A 20,065-nucleotide genomic window follows, 5' to 3' on the forward strand; every position below is an offset into this window, starting at 1 on the left:
AGATACTATAATATTATATATGTACATGTAATACTGTTGGTTAATCTTTTGTGCCAGGTCCCTGTGGTATAGTACAGATAATTAAAGTAACATGTAAAAGATATTTCCTAAAACTTATAAACTGATTTTATAGATATCCATAATACATTTCAAAACGAACCATTTGTGCCGTTTCGGTACAACCAGAAACATATATACATTATATGTTTATGTTTATGGTACAACCGTACCGATACAACTGGTACGATCAACTAATGGAACGCTAGCTATACATAGGATATACGTAACTTCCGCTGTGTCAAGGCGTTGTCAAACCAACAAGTCCCCGTATGAGGATGTACGTACCCATTATTGTACCTCCTGCAGTCATGTAGTGGATCGCACTGACAAAAATATCGACTAAATATCCCGGAATCAACAGGTAAATATCCGTCGGATCAGTCAGCTTAGGACAGCAATCGTTAAACTTGTACATTATACTGTAGAGGAGTGACCTTTAACGACTGAGCTCCTGGTCACGATGATCGACCCATCAATCCGCTACACTACATGTACTATGATTACGCTATAGTATTTTTTCAACTCACTAAATTAAACTTCCTGTTCCTTGTATGGGCAGGGCCAAATAATCATAATCTGCCTGTACCCTTTGGGCCCTTCCCAGCATGACGACCATATATATCGTATTTATCAGAAATCTTCCATCCGGCAAGGGCTGTTATAATTAGAAGTTTAGAAGTTAATTATATAAGCAAGCTTTTCAGATATTCACTGTCAGGTCCGGTAGCACCGCTAAATCTGGCTGACATAACTGATCATGATCGAGAACAATGTCGATGTTTGCTTTTTGATTGTATGTATATAACCAGAGATTTAAATATAATTGGGATAAGTAACTAGGGCTGTTCTCGCCATATCACGTACACACCTTTTGTTATCGTAACGGATGAACGGTTACCACAGACCAAGCCGTGCTTCTACGCACTATAGCTGGAGGCGAGTTATCATAGTGTTAGCCCATGAAGCTGTGTACGGCATATTTGACTACAAACCAATAAACATAGAAAAGTATCTCATAATTGCATAAGAGACGCTCATCGCATGCATGCATATAAATGTTTTTTTTTATGAAAAACTGTAAAATTAAAACCTATGCATTGAAAGTTCTGTAAGTAATGATCAAAGCGTTCGTAAAATTTGGTGATTAATGACATATTATAAAAGCTTTTCTTGATTCATGAGAATGAAAAAATACGACACATATAAATTTAATGAGTAACCCTGTAAATTCAATTCGGCTTTAGTAAAAAGATTGCTTGGTAAAGCCAGATATTTAAATAAATTATATTCAAATCTCTGGTAAAGCGGAATATTTACATTTCACTTAAAATTGACCTTTATTAAAATACGGTTCTATGCATTATAAATAAAGCTGTTTGGGAAAATCAAGATTAGAAAAAAAATATCCTTTTACAAACTTACTGTATAGCCTTCGAGACACAGGTAAATGGACCCCCGTTGAGTTAAGTGAGGCGATGACCTGGGGCGGTGGCCAGGTGTTCTGGCCGACGGTTCACCTGATGACAGTATGACACCTGTGATTATAGCAGTTGCAAATCACTTTCCGTTATTTAGGTATCAAATTATGTTATCTATCACAGCTCAATCGGCACTGTATCTCTTCGCCATGATATATTGGGTACATTAGATAACTAGTGACACTTGTACTTGACATTTAAAAGTTTCCATATGTACAAACTCAATCAATAGACAATATCAATATTTGAAAACTAAATGGAAATCAGCCAATTATTGAAATCAGAGTATGTGGTTTTAATTGTGCTATCTTTCCCGACCCTATCGGAACGTTAACAGTATCGTCGCCATTATAAATTTAGGGTAGCTGACTAGCTTCGATGATTTGTGTACAGTTTTAACACCGACAATTCAAAGGTTTAATATGTTTAAATTCAATCAATTTAATATCCTAACATGTAAAATTTACCAAGCAACAAATACTTGAAAACTAAATGGAAATCGGTCAATTATTGAAATCAGAGTACGTGGGTTTTATTATACTAATTTAATATTTCACGGAGCGATCGGTTGTACCGATCGAGCAAGTAACCATGCCGGGATGAGGAAATTCACAGTTAACATTATGTTTATTTAGTGTAACACCTCTACAATTATGAAAATGTGATGAATTAATCAAATAAATAATATTTCCAATAAAGAGCAAACTTTAAGCTATTTGGGTTTTTAGCTCACCTGGTCCGAAGGACCGAGGTGAGCTTATGGGATACCGCAACGTCCGTCGTCCGGCGTCCGGCGTCCGGCGTCCGTCAACAATCGACTTCTTCTCCATAACCGCTGGTCGGATTTCAAAAAAAATTGACTGGTACCATCCTTATGGGCTACATACTGAAAATTGTACAAATGATAGGACTGACCCCCAAGGGGCCTGTGGGGTGGGGTCAAAAGGGGTCAATTTGGCTATTTCCATATAAACAACTTCTTCTCTGAAACCAAGCGTGGGATAGCACCCATAATGGAATGGAGCATCCTCATAGGGTGGGGATTCATAATTGTACAAATGATAGGGCTGATCCCCCAGGGGCCTGAGGGGCGGGGTCAAAGGGGGTCAATTTGAAAATTTCCATATAAACGACTTCTTCTCTGAAACTTAACATGAGATAGCACTCATAATGCAATGGTAGTATCGTTACAGGGTGGGGATTCAAAATTGTACAAATGATATGGCTGACCCCCAGGGGGGCCTGAGGGGCGTGGTCAAAAGGGGTCAATTTGGCTATTTCCATATTAACGACTTCTTCTCTGAAACCAAGCTTGGGATAGCACCCATAATACAATAGTAGCATCCTTATAGGGTAGGGTTTCAAAATTGTACAAATGATGGGGCTGACCCCCATGGGCCTGATGGGCGGTGGTCAAAAGGGGTCAATTTGGTTATTTTCATATAAACAATTTATTCTCTGAAACCAAGCATAGGATAGTACCTATAATGCAATGGTAGCATCCTTATAGGGTGGGGATTCAAAATTGTACAAATGAAGGTGCTGACCCCCTGGAGGCCTGAGGGGCGGGGTCAAAAGGGATCAATTTGGCTATTTTCATATAAACAACTTCTTTTCTGAAACTAAGCATGAGATAGTACTCATAATGCAATGGTAGCAACGTTATAGGGTGGGGATTCAAAATTGTACAAATGAAGGGGCTGACCCCTGGAGGCCTGAGGGGCGGGGTCAAAAGGGATCAACTTGGCTATTTTCATATAAACAACTTCTTTTCTGAAACTAAGCATGAGATAGCACTCATAATGCAATGGTAGCAACGTTATAGGGTGGGGATTCAAAATTGTACTAATGATAGGGCTGACCCCCTGGGGGCCTGAGGGGCGTGGTCAAAAGGGGTCAATTTGGCTATTTCCATATAATCGACTTCTTCTCTGCAATTTAAAATGGTATTACGCTCATAATGCAATGGTAACATCCTTATAGAGTTGGGATTCAAATGGTAGCATCCTTATACGGTGGGGATCAAAAATTGTGCAATTAATAGGGCTGGTCAGACCCCCCGGGGGCTTGAGTGGCGGGGTCAAAAGTGATCAATTTGGCTATTTCCATATAAATGACTTCTTCTCTGCAACTAAACATGGTATTACGCTCATAATGCAATGGTAACATCCATGTAGGGTAAGGATTCAAAATTTTGAAAATGATGCCCCCCCCCCCCCTGGGGGCCTGAAGGGTGGGGTCAAAAGGGGCAATTTGGCTGTTTCCATATAAACGACGTCTTCTCTGCAACTAAGCATGGAAGAGCACTCATAATGGAATGGTAGCATCCTTATAGGGTTGGGATTTGAAATTATACAAATGATAGGGCTGACCCCTGGGGCCTTAGACGGCAATAAATGCGGGGTCAAAAAGGTCAATTAGGCTTCTATTTTTATATAATTCAATTTTGTCTGTTACGAGCATTTTCATTGGCTTAAAAATTTACTTTATCAGCCCATAAAGGAAAAAATGGCGTCGCCGTTTATAACGTTGGTTCTGATTGGCTGAAATGACGGCGTAATGATTTCATAGACAAAAGAGTCCCAAAATGAATTTTGAATATTGAAGAGATTATCTTTAGTAAATTGAATTATAAGGATTAATTTGAATATATTTTTTATGTTATGGAGATATAACACAAAAATCTGAGTGTACTCTCATCATAAACCGCTTCGCGGTTTATTTAGAGTACACTCAGATTTTTGTGTTATCTCTCCATAACATAAAAATATATTCAAGTTAATCCTTATATATATTTTTTTTCCTCTCTGAAGCTTGATTGGTACATATTTATATGGTATCAATGCATCATTATAATGTTTTTCAAACAACTTTTGAGTCAATTTTGCTAATTTTCTCATTGTCCGAGTCTTTTTGATAAATACTAAAAAAAAACAGGTGAGTGATACAGGCCCTCTGGGCCTCTTGTTTGCTGTTCATCTCCTGTATAAATATACCTAGATCGCTTCATCGGAAGAAGCGTAGTTTCAATATGGCGTCGTTAGACTGTTCTCGGCTGTAATTTATACATGCGATGCACTCTGGGATAGCTTCCACTGCGGGCGTCGTTAAGTAAGGCTATGGGGTACCTTCTTATCTCTACTATTTAAATCTCTGATATAACATGGGAAAAGTGACATTATATTGTGATTGTTACTGTAGTTGCTAATATTCATGGGGTTTTCATTTCGCCTTCTTCATGGTTTCATCTAAAGTCGTGAAAAAATGTATGCCTTGCGAAATTTGTCAAAATGGTAGTTTTACATATTATATTGTATGTTAACAGTCTGTTGTATGAATGACACTTTCAAAGGCTACAATTATAATTCACGAAAATAAATCCTTGCAAATAAAAGTCCAAACAATAAATCACGAAAATTTGCACCTGTGAATTTTAACAACTATATAGTAGTCTATAACTCTATCAAACCTCTGTGTGTAAATCATTTTAGTCCAAGCTACAGAAAAAAAAATGTCCGACTAGATTACAATTGAAACTATCGATAGCTTGATTGGCATTCTATCAGCGATTGTTATCGGCTTATTGAATATGCCATCGATTGATCAATTTGAGAGGCATAAAATCACAATATATCGATAGTGTGAAGTATTGTTACACCCCTAAACACGCTGATCATACTTGTAAAGTGAAAGCGGATGGATAAAGTGTGTTTCGGGTGGATCCAAAACTGCTGAAACAAATTCAATGAAATTTTGCAAAAACCCTTCTAAAGCATCAGCCCAAACACAATTGTGAATTATAGGGCCCCCACCTCCCAGGAGGCTGTGGAAGGGGCCAAAATGGCTAAAATTGGTTAAAATTTCAAAAACCTCTTCTCAACTGTTGCATATGAAGTTCATCGTAGACCATAATGCATATATGTATAAGTGTTGTTATAATCGATGAAACTTGGAAGAAAATTGGATTGTTTTATCAAGTCAATCAAGTGATTCACCTTGATTATATTGACATACATTGACAGACAAGTATAATACAAATGATCTAATATACTACATGTAGATTTTATTTGCTAAATTGCAATATAAGATGTTGGAAAAAAAAAGAAAATACACAAGTTGTGCAAACATATTTTTCATGATAAAACAAAACTGCAAGAAAAAAAATCAAATAGTAAGACTTCTAATATCATCGTATATCTGTCAGACAATACAAATTTAGTGAATCACTTCGGTTTTGATTTGTAGGTGGCCCTTTAGATCTCGACTCTGACCTTTTCACGTCCCTGCTGAGGATCAAATTCTGGCCTGTTAGGTGAAAGAAAAAATGGCTTAACCACTACACGACCCGACTGGTTAGACAAAAACTTATATTCAGATTTTAATCAAGTGTACCTAACTTACTTACTGTATAACTTATTCGGTTATTGGTGTTATTCTGTTTCAGATTTAAATTAACAATTCAAAAATGGCAGCCAAGCGAGAGGCCAAGACAGAAGATATCAATGAGGAAGTTATTTTCAAACATAATCTTCTTGTCGATCATTTGAGTGTACACATGGTGGAAGATGACTTTCAGTCATTGAAAGATCTATTTAAGGATTGTCCCCGCGCGCCAAAAGACTTAATCAACATTACAACTGTTCAAGAGCTATTTGTTAAGCTCAAGAAAAACGAAAACATCAGCATCGGACACTATGAATATTTCACTGAACAATTAGAAAAAGTTGATAAAAGTTTGGCTTCTTATGTGAGAAGAGAAGAACAAGAAATAAGAGATATCCTGAACGCAGGTAAGCTTTGTATCACGCAAAATTTATAATTATGATTTCTTCATCTAATTGGCTGACATTAATTAATTGTATACAGCTATAATAATTTTTGACTTTACCACAGTTCTTGTGTTCTAAAGTAATAATATTGTCCGCCTGTCCAACTGTCAGTCCATTTTGTCGGTCATTGTGCTCCGTCCACTGTCCGCCATTAATTGAAAAATTAAAAATAGTAGCTTTGATTTCCTATTCCTGGTTGAAAGTTATGAATTATATAACAGATTGGCAGTTACAGCTATATGGTTAAGGTGTAACAGATTGGCAGTTACAGCTATATGGTTAAGGTGTCGGATATAACCATCCTACATCTACCTGTCCACTCTAGGTAATTGAGTGATATGGTAGCAAATCACTGTCCTTGCACATTAGAAATATATATATTCGGGACATAATTTCTAACCCTATACAAGGTATTTCTCATATTTCATTATTTTGCTGATTAATATTAATGTCTATATACACACATGGGCAAAAAATTGACTGTAGATTTAACTGTGCTTTTCTTGTAGGTCTGTTGCCAGCCAAACTACAGCGGACTGAGCAGGAATCTTTCCAGCAATCAAATCCAGGTGTGTTATTAGGCTTTAGCATACTTACAGTACGGCAAAGCCTTATGCTATGGAAATTAACAACAATCCTAGCAATTTGATTGGTCCAACTATTCCAACAATTTGCTAACACCATCTGGTGACAAAATCTTCCTACAAATTATTGCCATTATTATTCAATATAATTTTCTGTGTGAATTCAAATTGCTACAATTCGAAAAATGCAAACACAAAAAAAAAACCATTCAAATTGAAAATATTATTATGTCTTAATTATTGGACACTAGCTGACATATTACACGTCAGAGATGATATTAAATACCTATAGTATACGTAATAAGAATATATTCTCGAGATGTGGAGAAAATTTGACAGATTTGCTTCCCTTTCTTTCTCGGGTCAGTTCACATTTGAAGCTCGCGAGTGTGAAATACCAATTAGCTTCCAAGTTTGGAAATTCATTTCAAATACTACATGTTATATTGAAACTATATGTCATTAGCTGAAAAATACTTAATACTAGCGATGGCCATGTGGTCTGAGACAAACAATATATTGAATAGATCAGCCAATGCTTTTCAAATCGATCTTTTGATCAGTAGAGAATTGATCAGCAGAGACTTGATCAGTAGAGAATTGATCAGTAGACTTGATTACTCAGCAGAGACTTGACCAGATGCTACTTGATCAGCAGAGACTTGATCAGAGATCAGTAGAGAAATAACCAATAGAGACCTGATCAGTAGATTGTATCACTCAGCAGACTTGATTAGTAGACTTGATCAGCTGAAACTTGATCAGTAGTGACTTGATCAGCAGAGACTTGATCAGCTGAGACTTGATCAGCAGAGACTTGACAGCAAAGACTTGATCAGTAGATTTGACTGTCAGATGATACTTGATCAGCTGAGACTTGATCAGTAGAGACTTGATCAGCAGAGACTTGATCAGCAGTGACTTGATCACAGAGGCTTCATCAGAGAGACTTGATCGTAGAGACTGATCAGAGAGACTTTGATCAATATCAGTAGATAGACTAGAATCAGTGAAATTAGTCAATCAGCAGGCTTGATCAGCATGCTTGATCAGTGAGACTTATCAGCAGACTTGATCAGTAGTGACTTGATCAGCAGAGACTTGATCAGCTGAGACTTGATCAGCAGAGACTTGAACAGCAAAGACTTGATCAGTAGAGACTTGATCATAGCAGAGATTCATCAGCAGAACTTGATCTGACTTGATCAGCAGAGACTTTATCAGCAGAGACTTTATCCATAGACTTGATCACTCAGCAGAACTTGATCAGCAGAGACTTATCACTGACAAGAGACTGATCAGCAGAGACTTGATCAGCAGAGACTTGATCCGTAGAGACTGGATCAGAAGAGACTTTTGATCAGATATCAGTAGAAAAATGACCAGTAGAGACATGATCAGTAGATTGTATCACTCAGCAGACTTTCAGCATGACTTGATCAGCTGAGACTTGATCAGTGAGACTTGATCAGTAGAGACTTGATCACAGAGACTTGATCAGCAGAGACTTGATCAGCATTGACTTGATCAGCTGAGACTTAATAAGCATTGACTTGATCAGCAGACTTGATCCATAGACTTGATCACTCAGCAGAGACTTGTCTAGAAGATACTTGATCAGTGAGACTTGATCAGCAGAGACTTCATCAGCAGATAATTGATCAGCAGAGACTTTTTATCAGAAATCAGTAGAAAAATGACCAGTAGAGACTTGATCAGTAGATTTTATCACTCAGCAGACTTGATCAGCTGAGACTTGATCAGTAGTGACTTGATCAGCAGAGACTTGATCAGCAGTAGAGACTTGATCAATATCTAGCAGCAGAGACTGGACTGATCACAGATCTGCAGATACTTGATCAGCAGAGACTTGTCATCAGAGACTGTCATGCGAGACTTGATCAGTAGAGACTGATCAGCAGAGACTTCATCAGAGAGACTTATCAGAGACTTGATCTGTAGAGACTTGATCAGCAGAGACTTTTGATTAAATATCAGTAGAAAAATGACCAGTAGAGACATGATCAGTAATTTGATCTTCAGCAGACTTGATCACCTGATGACTTGATCAGCAGAGATTTGATCACAGAGACTTTCATCATAAAGCCTTGATCACACTTAAGACTTATCAGCAGAGACTTGATAAGCTGAGATTATAATACTTTCTGCGAGATTGATAGAGAGTTGTCAATCAGTGTGATCTTTTTGTGAAAGTTGGAGCAATAATTGTCCATGTTTATTAGGTCATCTGATCCGAGGGTCTGTAGAGACCTATAGTCGCATGTTTCGTCCGTAGCCGGAAAAATGACCGCGCCGTGATCGTTAACTTGATCTTTCACAAATTTTGATTTCAAAGTTCTGCCTGATACAAATTGACTAAAACTTGCCTGAAATGATCCTAACATGGTCCCGACAAAGTGTTGTTATTTTTTGGGTCAATTCAAAATCCAAGATGGCCGCTACAGCCGCCAACTTGAAAACACATTTTGAACTTCTCCTACGGTTGTACCTGTGCGATTTGGCTGAAACTTGCCTGAAATGATCCTGACATGGTTCCAACATAGTGTTGTCATTTTTCTGGTCGATCCGAAATCCAAGATGACTGCCACAGCCGCTTATCTTGAAAACACATTTTGAAAGTTCTTAAGTTCTACTGGTGCGATTTGGCTGATTCTTGAACTAAAAATAAAGCTGACATGGTCCTGACCAAGTGTTGTTATTTTTCGGGTTAACCCGAAATCCAAGATGGCCACCACAGCCTCCATCTTTAAAACAGATGACCGATAAGACTCTTGAGCCTCTTGTTCATTTTAATATATAATCTGACCCAAAAAAAATATTCTTTTGAAACAAAGATTTTGTTCTGATCATTCGATCTTGTTTCCATAACATTGCAGATAGTAACATCAACCCAGTTGGAGCCGAGAGAGTCAGTCAGCTGATGGAGTCTTTCATCTCTGTTGCCGTCCCTGGTGAGACCAAAAGTAGTGCATCAAGCGAAAATACAGGAACAATAGCCAACCCGGAAATCTTTTGTGGAGCAGTGGCTAACCCAACAACTGGCAATTGCAATCAACGTATGATATTATTTTCAGTGTAGATTATATGTGCATAAAATCTCAAAATCTGTTTGGTTTGGTGTCAATTTGGTTTTTCATATTAAAGTATAAAAACTTATTAAATATTTTTCTATATCCCTAAGAAAATAATATGAAATGGATGAAAATATTTATGGAATTTAATTAGCCGTACGTCTGGCATGCACTATGATATGTTGTTACATATGATTTAATTACCTATCGTCAAAGTTACAAGCCAAACATTGAAATCCTGAGTTCACTACCTAGGCAAATATTATGTACATGATTCCGATACAATTCATGGACCCTGGTTCCCTAAGTCAGGAAGTTAGTTTGTCAATCATTAGTCACAGTATACAATTGTTTCATGCCTTATCAGTCAACAGTTATTACTCTTTTTATGAGATGTTTGGACCAACCTGATGAAATGATTATTGGGTTGGTCCCAACACCGAGAGGAAAGCATTGTGACTATTGACTGACATGAAACAACCTCTTGCCTAAAACGTAATCTACAACTTATCATAGCTTCTTGCGAGAAAGATATTTTTTGAAAGAATATGATTCAGGCGCAATTAATTATGACGTCAACAATTAAGCAAATGCAAAAGTTCATCTTCAGTCATCAGTCAAACTAGATTTGTAAATTTGTAACGATTTTCAAGCAATTTGATCGAAATTACGACATTTACACAGAGAGTCAGGTAACATTAACATTGATCCTACAGTGTATATCAATCCAATTCTTATTTCTTACGTGTTTCAGTCACCATCAATTACATCGACAACAGGGAATATAAAGATGAGATTAATGTTGAGACTATGAAAGTGAAATATGCTGAAAATCTGTCCATCGGAAAACAAACAGTTTTACCCCAAGGTTTGTATGTAAAGTGTGTACAATGTAGCATTGAATGCTATCGGAATGTTGCAGTATAAAATGTTGAATTCACACAGAAAATGTTATTGAATGTTTAATTTAATTGTTAGTCCTCTGCCGATGAAACTGAGAGAACTATAGTGTTAGTGCCAGTCTGTCTGTCTGTCCATGTCTGTCCGTCCGTCAATCTGTCTGTCTGGATGATGGTTTCCAGATGATAACTTCAGAATTTAATGTTTTAATGAATTTTGTTGAAACTCCATGCAATGGTAGCTTATGAGGTAACACATCTTGGGATTGATGTTGGGGTCAAAAGGCCAAACGTCACTGTTACTAACAATAGATTAAGGTCAATGTAATAACAGGTGAAGATCAGTATGGGTCATATAATTTTTTGTACTGAATAAAATGCACATTAGATAATCTGTTTGACACTTAATTGCCAAAATATATAAGATTAAGAACATGCAATTTGGTCGCTGTTGTGGTATGTCGCCCTTAAAGAATCTAAAATAAGAATATAAGGCTTTGCACTTTGCCATTATTTAGGTCCATACTGTAATTTATGAAATAATAATATTGGTTGGTCTACATACAAAACATGTTCATGTACTGAAATGTTAGGAATCTGAAAATCATATTATGTTTCTTGTTTTCTAGGTGGTCCTCCTGTCGCAGATCCCTCTGCAGCAAGCTCGGGTCACTCCCAAAGTAAGTTTCACAGGTGAAACTTTGGATATGATAAAGCAATATTGAGCGTTCTCAGTTATTAATTAGTAGTTAATGTAATGTATGTAGTCATATGGCAAGATATTGTAATACAGAAATAATGTAATGTAACTAGTCATATGGCAAGATATTGTAATACAGAAATAATGTAATGTAACTAGTCATATGGCAAGATATTGTAATACAGAAATAATGTAATGTAACTAGTCATATGGCTAGATATTGTAATACAGAAATAATGTAATGTAACTAGTCATATGGCTAAATATTGTAATACAGAGATATATGCATTAATAATAAAAACAAGGGATTTTTAGCTCACCAGGCCAGAGGGACCGGTGTGCTTATACCATGATGCAGCATCCATCGTCTATCCGTCCATCCGCCAACATTTCCTTTAAATCACTACTAGGCATAAATCTACATTTTGTTTGTTTGTTTGTTTGATTAATTAACGTCTTATTAACAGCCAGGGTCATATAAGAACTGCCTCCCATGTATGTGGTGTGCAACTTGTATATTGTATGAAGTGCATGTTTTGGGAGGCTGCGGTATATTCGTGTTGTGTCTTCTTGTAAAGTGGAACTCTTGACCTTTTTATATCACTGAAACATGCTGAAGACACCGAGCAATACACCAAACCGGGTCACATTATACTGACAACGGGCGAACCAGTTGTCCTATTTTCTGTATGCTGAGCGCTATAATTAGCAGTTCTACTTGGATTATATCCTTTTTTGGCCAGAAACATTATTGGGGAAGGGGAAAAGAGTTTATATAAATCAAGGGTCTGAACCCCGGAGGCAGGAGTGGTGGGCATGGGGTCCAATAGGGATAATAGAGGTAAATTCTTTAAATTGCTACTAGTCATATAGTTCTACATGGATTGTATACTAGTTTGGCCAGGAACATGCTTGGGGAAGGGAAACAGTGTTTATATAAATCTTGGCTCTGACCGCCCTGGGGCAGGAAAAATGGAATCAAATTGGGGAAATAGAGGTAAATTCTCTTGATTTTGCTAATAATCATAGAGTTCAGGCCAAAAACATCTTTGGGGCAAAGACAACAGTTGTATGAATTTTGGCCCTGGACTAGTAGGAGTTAGGTCTGTCAGAAATTAGTTAAAAAGAAAATCTTAAATAGAGGATCTTACATGAGTGGCTATATAATATGACATTTATCAAACGGGTTCACTAATTTGATATGCTACGAGCCTTTAGGCTGCATGGTGGCATCAAATTATTCAAGAGTTTGATAAATTTCATATTACGAGTGTAATATTCTACTTATCACATAATTTTTATTAAGAGAAATATAAGTGAAACTTTTAATTTTGTCTTTATTTAAAACAGTAGAAATCTGGTTCGGATGTGACGTTTCCATCTACTGAGACAATCATGCGACGTCATATATAAATTATGACGTCAAATTATATATGACGTCAAAACTGCATGTGACGTCATAATAATGCTATAACACATGTGTCTTACGATATTGATGACATGACCATATGACATGGCTGCATTTATGTGATACAATCTAATAGTCTATATATATTTTTATGTGGTGGCTGAGCGATTAAAATGTTTCTACATAATTACCACAAGCCCTCCACCTCTGGATCGCGAGTTTGAATCCCATGTTGGGAATTTGTCAGGTACTGTGGTTTTTCTGTGGGTACTATGGCTTTCATCCACTAACAAAGCTGGCATGTTAAACTAAAAGGATCCAAACCCTGTACTTATGGATTTGCTTTGTTTAACATACCAGGTGAGCGATACATGTGCTCTGAGCCCCTCATTCATTTTCAACTGCCCTGAACGCTTATTTGGTCGAATATGGTACATATATTTGGCATTGAAACAGAGTGCAACAATATCGTAGACAAGACAAGTTGTGTGAAAAAAATAGAAGAGTATATATATAACTGAATCATACCTACATGTAAAATGTTATTTTTTTATTATTTTACAGAGATTCATTCTGACCTTTTACCTGTAATAGGTGAGTCTTCTCGGCGTATACATTGATGTATTTATTATATGTTAATACAGCGTGAGGATGTAAAGGTATTCAAGAGTAATAAACAATCCTTGACTCAACAATACAATTTTATATTGTGACAATTTCAGCAACTTTTACAAGCTGTTATTTTTTTTCTTTATTAGAATCAACTAGAAACATGATCAAGACAGAAAAAGAAAAAAAATTCATGCCGACTCAAGCTTACCATGATGCTCAAGACAAGCTCCGAAAGAACAGAGTTTTAGTGATCAAGGGGAACACAGGGGACGGAAAAACGTCTACTGCCTTCCAAATTTTAAATTGGCTTATAGAGGAGCAGCAATGCAGAACGCCACTTCAGCTTCATAAAATTGAGAAATTGGATTTACTAGCTCCACATTCTGATGTTGCTTGTATTATTGATGACATATTTGGTGAGAGAGATATTGGTCGATTGGATGTGCAAGAGTGGAACAAAAGGCTTAAACATGTAGAAACACTTTTTGTTAGTAAACAAAACCAGACAAATTACTTACTTATCACCATTCGAAATGAAATATTTAATGTTTTGGAAGGAAAATCTCTAGGGACAGTTTTTATGAAAGACAACATTATTGATCTTAGCTCAAATGAGTACAAAATCAAGGAAGAAAAACAAAAACTATTAGCAATGTACACCCCAACAAATCTGACATGGACAGAGGAAGAAGAGAAAAAAATTCTAGGTTATGCAACTCATATTGGATTCCCTCAATGTTGTCAGCTTTTCTATAATTCTGTTGAATTACAGAAAAAACGAGCAGAATTTTTCGAGAAACCAGTTAAATTTTTCATACAAGCTCTGTCAAATTTACCAGAATGTTCTGCCATTCTGTTTCTCTTCCTCAATGATGGGGAAATAAAGTTAAATGATCTTGACCCAAATGGGGATAAAGTAGACAAAACATTGTTAGAACAAGCATTTAGGATTAAACTGGTTAATAGTGAGGATAGGACAAAAAGGGAGTATGAGGAGAAAGTAGATTTTGTAAGAGAGAGTTTAGATAAGCTATTAGGATTTTTGGTAAGGAAGGAGAAACAATGGTCTGGTGAGGAAGTGTACAGATTTCATCATGATTCTATATATGTCACAGTAGCTCTGTTGTATGGAAAGAAAACACCTGTTGGTTACATAAAACATTGTCCAAAAAAAGCACTCAGTTATCTAACAACTGTAAAAACATCTACAGACATGGTTGTCATATCACCTGGTCATTACAATGATTTGTGTGAACGTTTGCTCCGAGAGTTTGAGAGTGTGGAGTGGTATCGTTATTGTACTGTGATTGGCTCTCTAGATGTGTGGAAAGTTCCTGTATTTGTTGAGATATTTGATAAGTATTTGAATGAGAAAAAGGTTAATAAACTCAACATATTGAATAAAGCATGTTTGTCTGGATCAGCTGAATTAGCTTTGTATCTATTGAAAAATGGTGTGAAACCTGACGAGGACACAGATTGGTGGAGATTGATTACAAGAGGTCGAGGGTTTGGTGAGGGAGATCTAGATATACTCAAGGAAATTGTTGTTTACTTGAATGATGAGATGAAACAGAAATTGTTAAATAAAGCATGTGAGTCTGGATCATCAGAGTGTGTTATGTATCTGCTCAGTGTCGGGGCCAAACCTGACGAGTACACAATGTTCTGTGTGGTGTGGGAGGGAGTATGGACCTGTACAATACAGTACGACAGTATGGTGTCACTCCTACAGTGAGGGATGAGGACCTGTACAATACAGTACGACAGTATGGTGTCACTCCTACAGGGAGGGGTATGGACCTGTACAATACAGTACGACAGTATGGTGTCACTCCTACAGGGAGGGATGAGGACCGGTAGGAATGTCCTACATGTGGCGTGTTTGTTACAGAGAGAATCTATAGTAGCAGACTTGTGTAAAGATTACCCTCACCTCGTACATGGTACTGATGAGTGTGGACAAACACCGCTCCATATGGCGGCGTGGACAGGAAACTGTTCTATGTTCCAGACAGTAGAAAAAACTGTACTTAAATGTTTGTGTAGACACCAATGTCTGAGAGTAGACGGTTCTTTGGTACATATAGATTGTGTGTGTAGTCAGTACATGTGTAAGTTAGTGAACCGTGACGGGGGGACTGTGTTACATGTGAGTTGTATGTGGGGACAAAAGGATTTGTGTTTGTATATTTGTAGGTCTTACCCCGCCATGACGGCGTGTAGAGATAGGGACGGCCGTCATTGTCTACATTATATAGCTAGATATACAACAGATGTAGACTTATTTATTGAGGTGGAGAATGTTGTGAGTAAACACTTAGAATCATTACATCAACATCACAATATTAAAACGTTACTGGACGGGGAGGGGAGATCTGTTTTAGACTTGGCGAAGGAAAAGACGGAGAGACTGAGACCGGGAGAGAGGAACCCTTTGTATGAACATCTTCTGGGAGTGTTTTCTAAATAAATATGACATCATTCACACTTGTAAGTATACACAAACAATCATCACAAATCATATTAAACAATCATACATAAAATCCAGGATAAAATTAAGTATTTTCCTGAGGACAATCGATCCATTGTCGAGTTTATAATCCCGATTTCACCGAACGACTTCGAGCTGCGCCTCTAGGGGTGTCCTCGACGACGTCCGAGTACGGGTCACAAACTAGGACGTTAAGTCAGATCAATCAATCAATACACAGCAACAGAGTATTATGTAATATATATATTTAAAATAATGAGTAACATTGAATGATACTATTTTTCTTGTTTGTACAATAATTGATATGTTACGTATAAACCAGTCATTTAAACAAAATAAAATACAATGTTTTGATAATTCAGCAAAGTTGTTTTAGGTTTTTATATTTTTGTTTTTTGAAGAGCTAAACACATATATTTCGCTTTGGTTCAATAAAATATTTTTTTTTTATAAAAATTACGACTACAATATGAAAGACGATGTGTAAGCTATTCAGATTTTTTTTGTTTATTTATTTATTTATTTTTTTGATTGAAATAATTCATTTTTTTTTTTTTTTTGCTTTGGTTGTATGAAAAAAAAAATTCAAGACTTGAAAATCATTTATTTTGCTCTCGAACAACAAGTTCTCTTCTTTTTTAAGACATAACAGATAGTCGTTAGCGTTTTAACTAGTGTAATGAAAGGACATCGCTAAATATCGGAATCAGATTTTGTTTGCGGTACAAGGGAGACAACTCGTATAAGTACTAACATCATTGCATGACGAGAGAAGTCGTACGAAAATGACGGAAGGTTTGAGTAGGTATGGGTCTGAGTTGTACATTTATATTATTTTAATATTTTGACTGACATTGTAAACCGGTTTCTCCAATAGATTTGTCGTATGAATCAAAGACATACAGTAGATTATACATCTATGCGTTATCTTTGTGACATTTCTGGTATATATTTTATTGTATTTCTAGCTTAAACCGATATTCTAAAATGACCTTGTATGTGTAACACAGTGCTAGATTTTACAGAAATATAATCATTGCCTCCTTTAGAAATCGAACTCTGGTCCTCTGACTTGATAATCTGACGCTCTAATCAACTGATTGAGCTTAAGAAAGTCTCTATCCGAGAGGTATATTGTATAGTGTGTATTCACCAGAGTTTCTACATATCTATAACTTAATGATGTCATATTTTGGATGCTTTCTAAAATAAACGGAGACAGATTTTCTCTGCATTAGCCTGTATGAATATTGGACGCTTTACATATGTAATTGCTAAATATGCTGAGTGTGTAATTAAATGGTATGTATTCAAAATTACTCGTATGAAAGACAGATCAATAAAATGTGTGTATTCTGTACATGACTTTTATACTGGGAGTATATGTTAGATTTGATCTATAAAATGTATGTATTCTGTATATGACTTTTATACTGGGAGTATATGCTAGATTTGATCTATAAAATGTATGTATTCTGTATATGACTTTTATACTGGGAGTATATGTTAGATTTTATCTATAAAATGTGTGTATTCTGTACATGACTTTTATACTGGGAGTATATGTTAGATTTGATCCATAAAATGTATGTATTCTGTATATAATTTGATACTGAGAGTATATGTTAGATTTGATCTATAAGAATTAGATATATGTATTATTTATATGACTTTGGGAGTATATGTTAGGTTGTGTCATATTCTTTGAGAATTTACCATTCGATATTTCAGTTTGATTTGTCTTCAGTATTTGTCTAAGCCAATGGTATACAAACAGTTTATATTTAAAGCAAGAACATGAAAATCATGTCATTATCACGTGCTTTGTACTTTGTATTTAACAACGTTGTTAAAATTGTGTGTATATAATAGAAATAAACATTCATAGTATCATCTTCTGTTGTTTTGACTTTTTAGGTCATCTGACCAGAAGGATGACCAATAGTCATCATGCTTTGTGACGTCCGTCGTCATGGCTGAAACTTGCTCTAAATGATCCTGACATGACCCCGACAAAGTGTTGTTATTTTTCGGATCACTCCCGAATCTAAGATGGCCACCACAATCACCATTTTGAAAACATATCTTGACCTTCTTCTAAAATGCTGCCAGTGCGATTTGGCTGAAATTTGGCTAAAATGATTCTGACATGATCCTGACAAAGTATTGTTAATTTTGGGTCGATCCGAAATCAAAGATACCATATTTGATTGATTTTATATGACTGTTACAAAGGTATTCAGTTGACCGTTAAGGTCCTTGGGCCTCTTGTTTATGATATATTCGATCTAAATGAAATTTCATTTGATAAATTTTATGAAAATCGCTCCAGGTTATATTTCCCTACAATCTGATTAAAATACAGATATTTATTTTCACTACGTTTGATAAGAATATCTGACAACATCCAATTAGGGGTTAGTTCTGGTGACCTTTGGAAATGGCCAATCAAATTGCTGCTGCCATAATATTGACTGGGGACGAACCGAACAGTGTGATGTAGAAAGGTGTAAAAATACGTTTACATTTAATCTGATGTTCGGGTTGAATAAAGGTCATCCGAACATGACCCCTTATGGGATGTTGTCAGTTCATATTGATTCCCCTAATGGCATATACAAATTTCTTTCATACCTACGGTTGTAATACTGGATGGCGAGCTTGGCTAGTTGCGAATATTATCAGAAAAAAAACAATATACAATTTTTATATTAGTTTCCAATACTTTTACAATGTATAGACTGCCAATCTCACCCGTAGTATACTCATTCTAAAACGAGTTTCACAAAAACATACACATGTACAAAACTCCAAAGTTACTGACCTGTACATTCCAAACGTCCCACGAATATTGGAAATTCTCGATTTTAATACACATACTTAGGAATAGGAAAACGATGTGCATGCACGGGCTTATATGCTTACATGGCAGCTACGAGCCTGACATGTACATGTGTGAAACCACTGGGTATCGGGCAAATTACGTGATGAATACAAATATATTACATGTGAGAAATCGCTGGGTATCGGGCGAATTACGTGATAAATACAAATATATTACATGTGTGAAATCACTGGGTATCGGGCAAATTACGTGATGAATACAAATATATTACATGTGAGAAATCGCTGGGTATCGGGCGAATTACGTGATAAATACAAATATATTACATGTGTGAAATCACTGGGTATCGGGCAAATTACGTGATGAATACAAATATATTACATGTGAGAAATCGCTGGGTATCGGGCGGATTACGTGATAAATACAAATATATTACATGTGAGAAATCGCTGGGTATCGGGCGGATTACGTGATAAATACAAATATATTACATGTGAGAAATCGCTGGGTATCGGGCGGATTACGTGATGAATACAAATATATTACATGTGAGAAATCGCTGGGTATCGGGCGGATTACGTGATAAATACAAATATATTACATGTGAGAAATCACTGGGTATCGGGCGGATTACGTGATGAATACAAATATATTACATGTGAGAAATCGCTGGGTATCGGGCGGATTACGTGATAAATACAAATATATTACATGTGAGAAATCACTGGGTATCGGGCGGATTACGTGATAAATACAAATATATTACATGTGAGAAATCGCTGGGTATCGGGCGGATTACGTGATGAATACAAATATATTACATGTGAGAAATCGCTGGGTATCGGGCGGATTTGTATTAGTTCTTAAAATATAATTGCTTCAGTCGAAAGTCATTTCCGTGACAACAGTACGAACCTGATGTCAAATTGAAGACGACGTTGGAACGAAACCGATTCGTCTTGTAGGTCTCGTTTGAGGGTTTCAAGTTCTAAGACGCTTATCCGTCATGTTAACTATAATTTATGCTTATAATGTGATTGGTTCACGGAGTATGAACCAAAATG

The 20,065-nt window shown here is 36.4% G+C and overlaps 1 protein-coding gene across 1 annotated transcript; it reads left to right on the top strand.

Annotated features, from left to right (window-relative positions):
- Nucleotides 1-264: 264 nt before the first annotated feature.
- LOC138306378 (uncharacterized) lies at nt 265-18,051 on the top strand. The gene is given in 9 exon segments (XM_069246815.1): nt 265-421; nt 5,983-6,328; nt 6,877-6,936; nt 9,849-10,028; nt 10,798-10,911; nt 11,572-11,622; nt 13,615-13,644; nt 13,809-15,338; nt 15,341-18,051. Coding segments are annotated over 8 exon segments (2,475 nt in total). The 5' UTR covers nt 265-421; nt 5,983-6,003; the 3' UTR covers nt 15,526-18,051.
- The last annotated feature ends 2,014 nt before the right edge of the window (nt 18,052-20,065 follow it).

This window comes from Argopecten irradians, chromosome 13 (assembly GCF_041381155.1).
Source record: "Argopecten irradians isolate NY chromosome 13, Ai_NY, whole genome shotgun sequence".
NCBI classification, from domain to species: domain Eukaryota; kingdom Metazoa; phylum Mollusca; class Bivalvia; order Pectinida; family Pectinidae; genus Argopecten; species Argopecten irradians.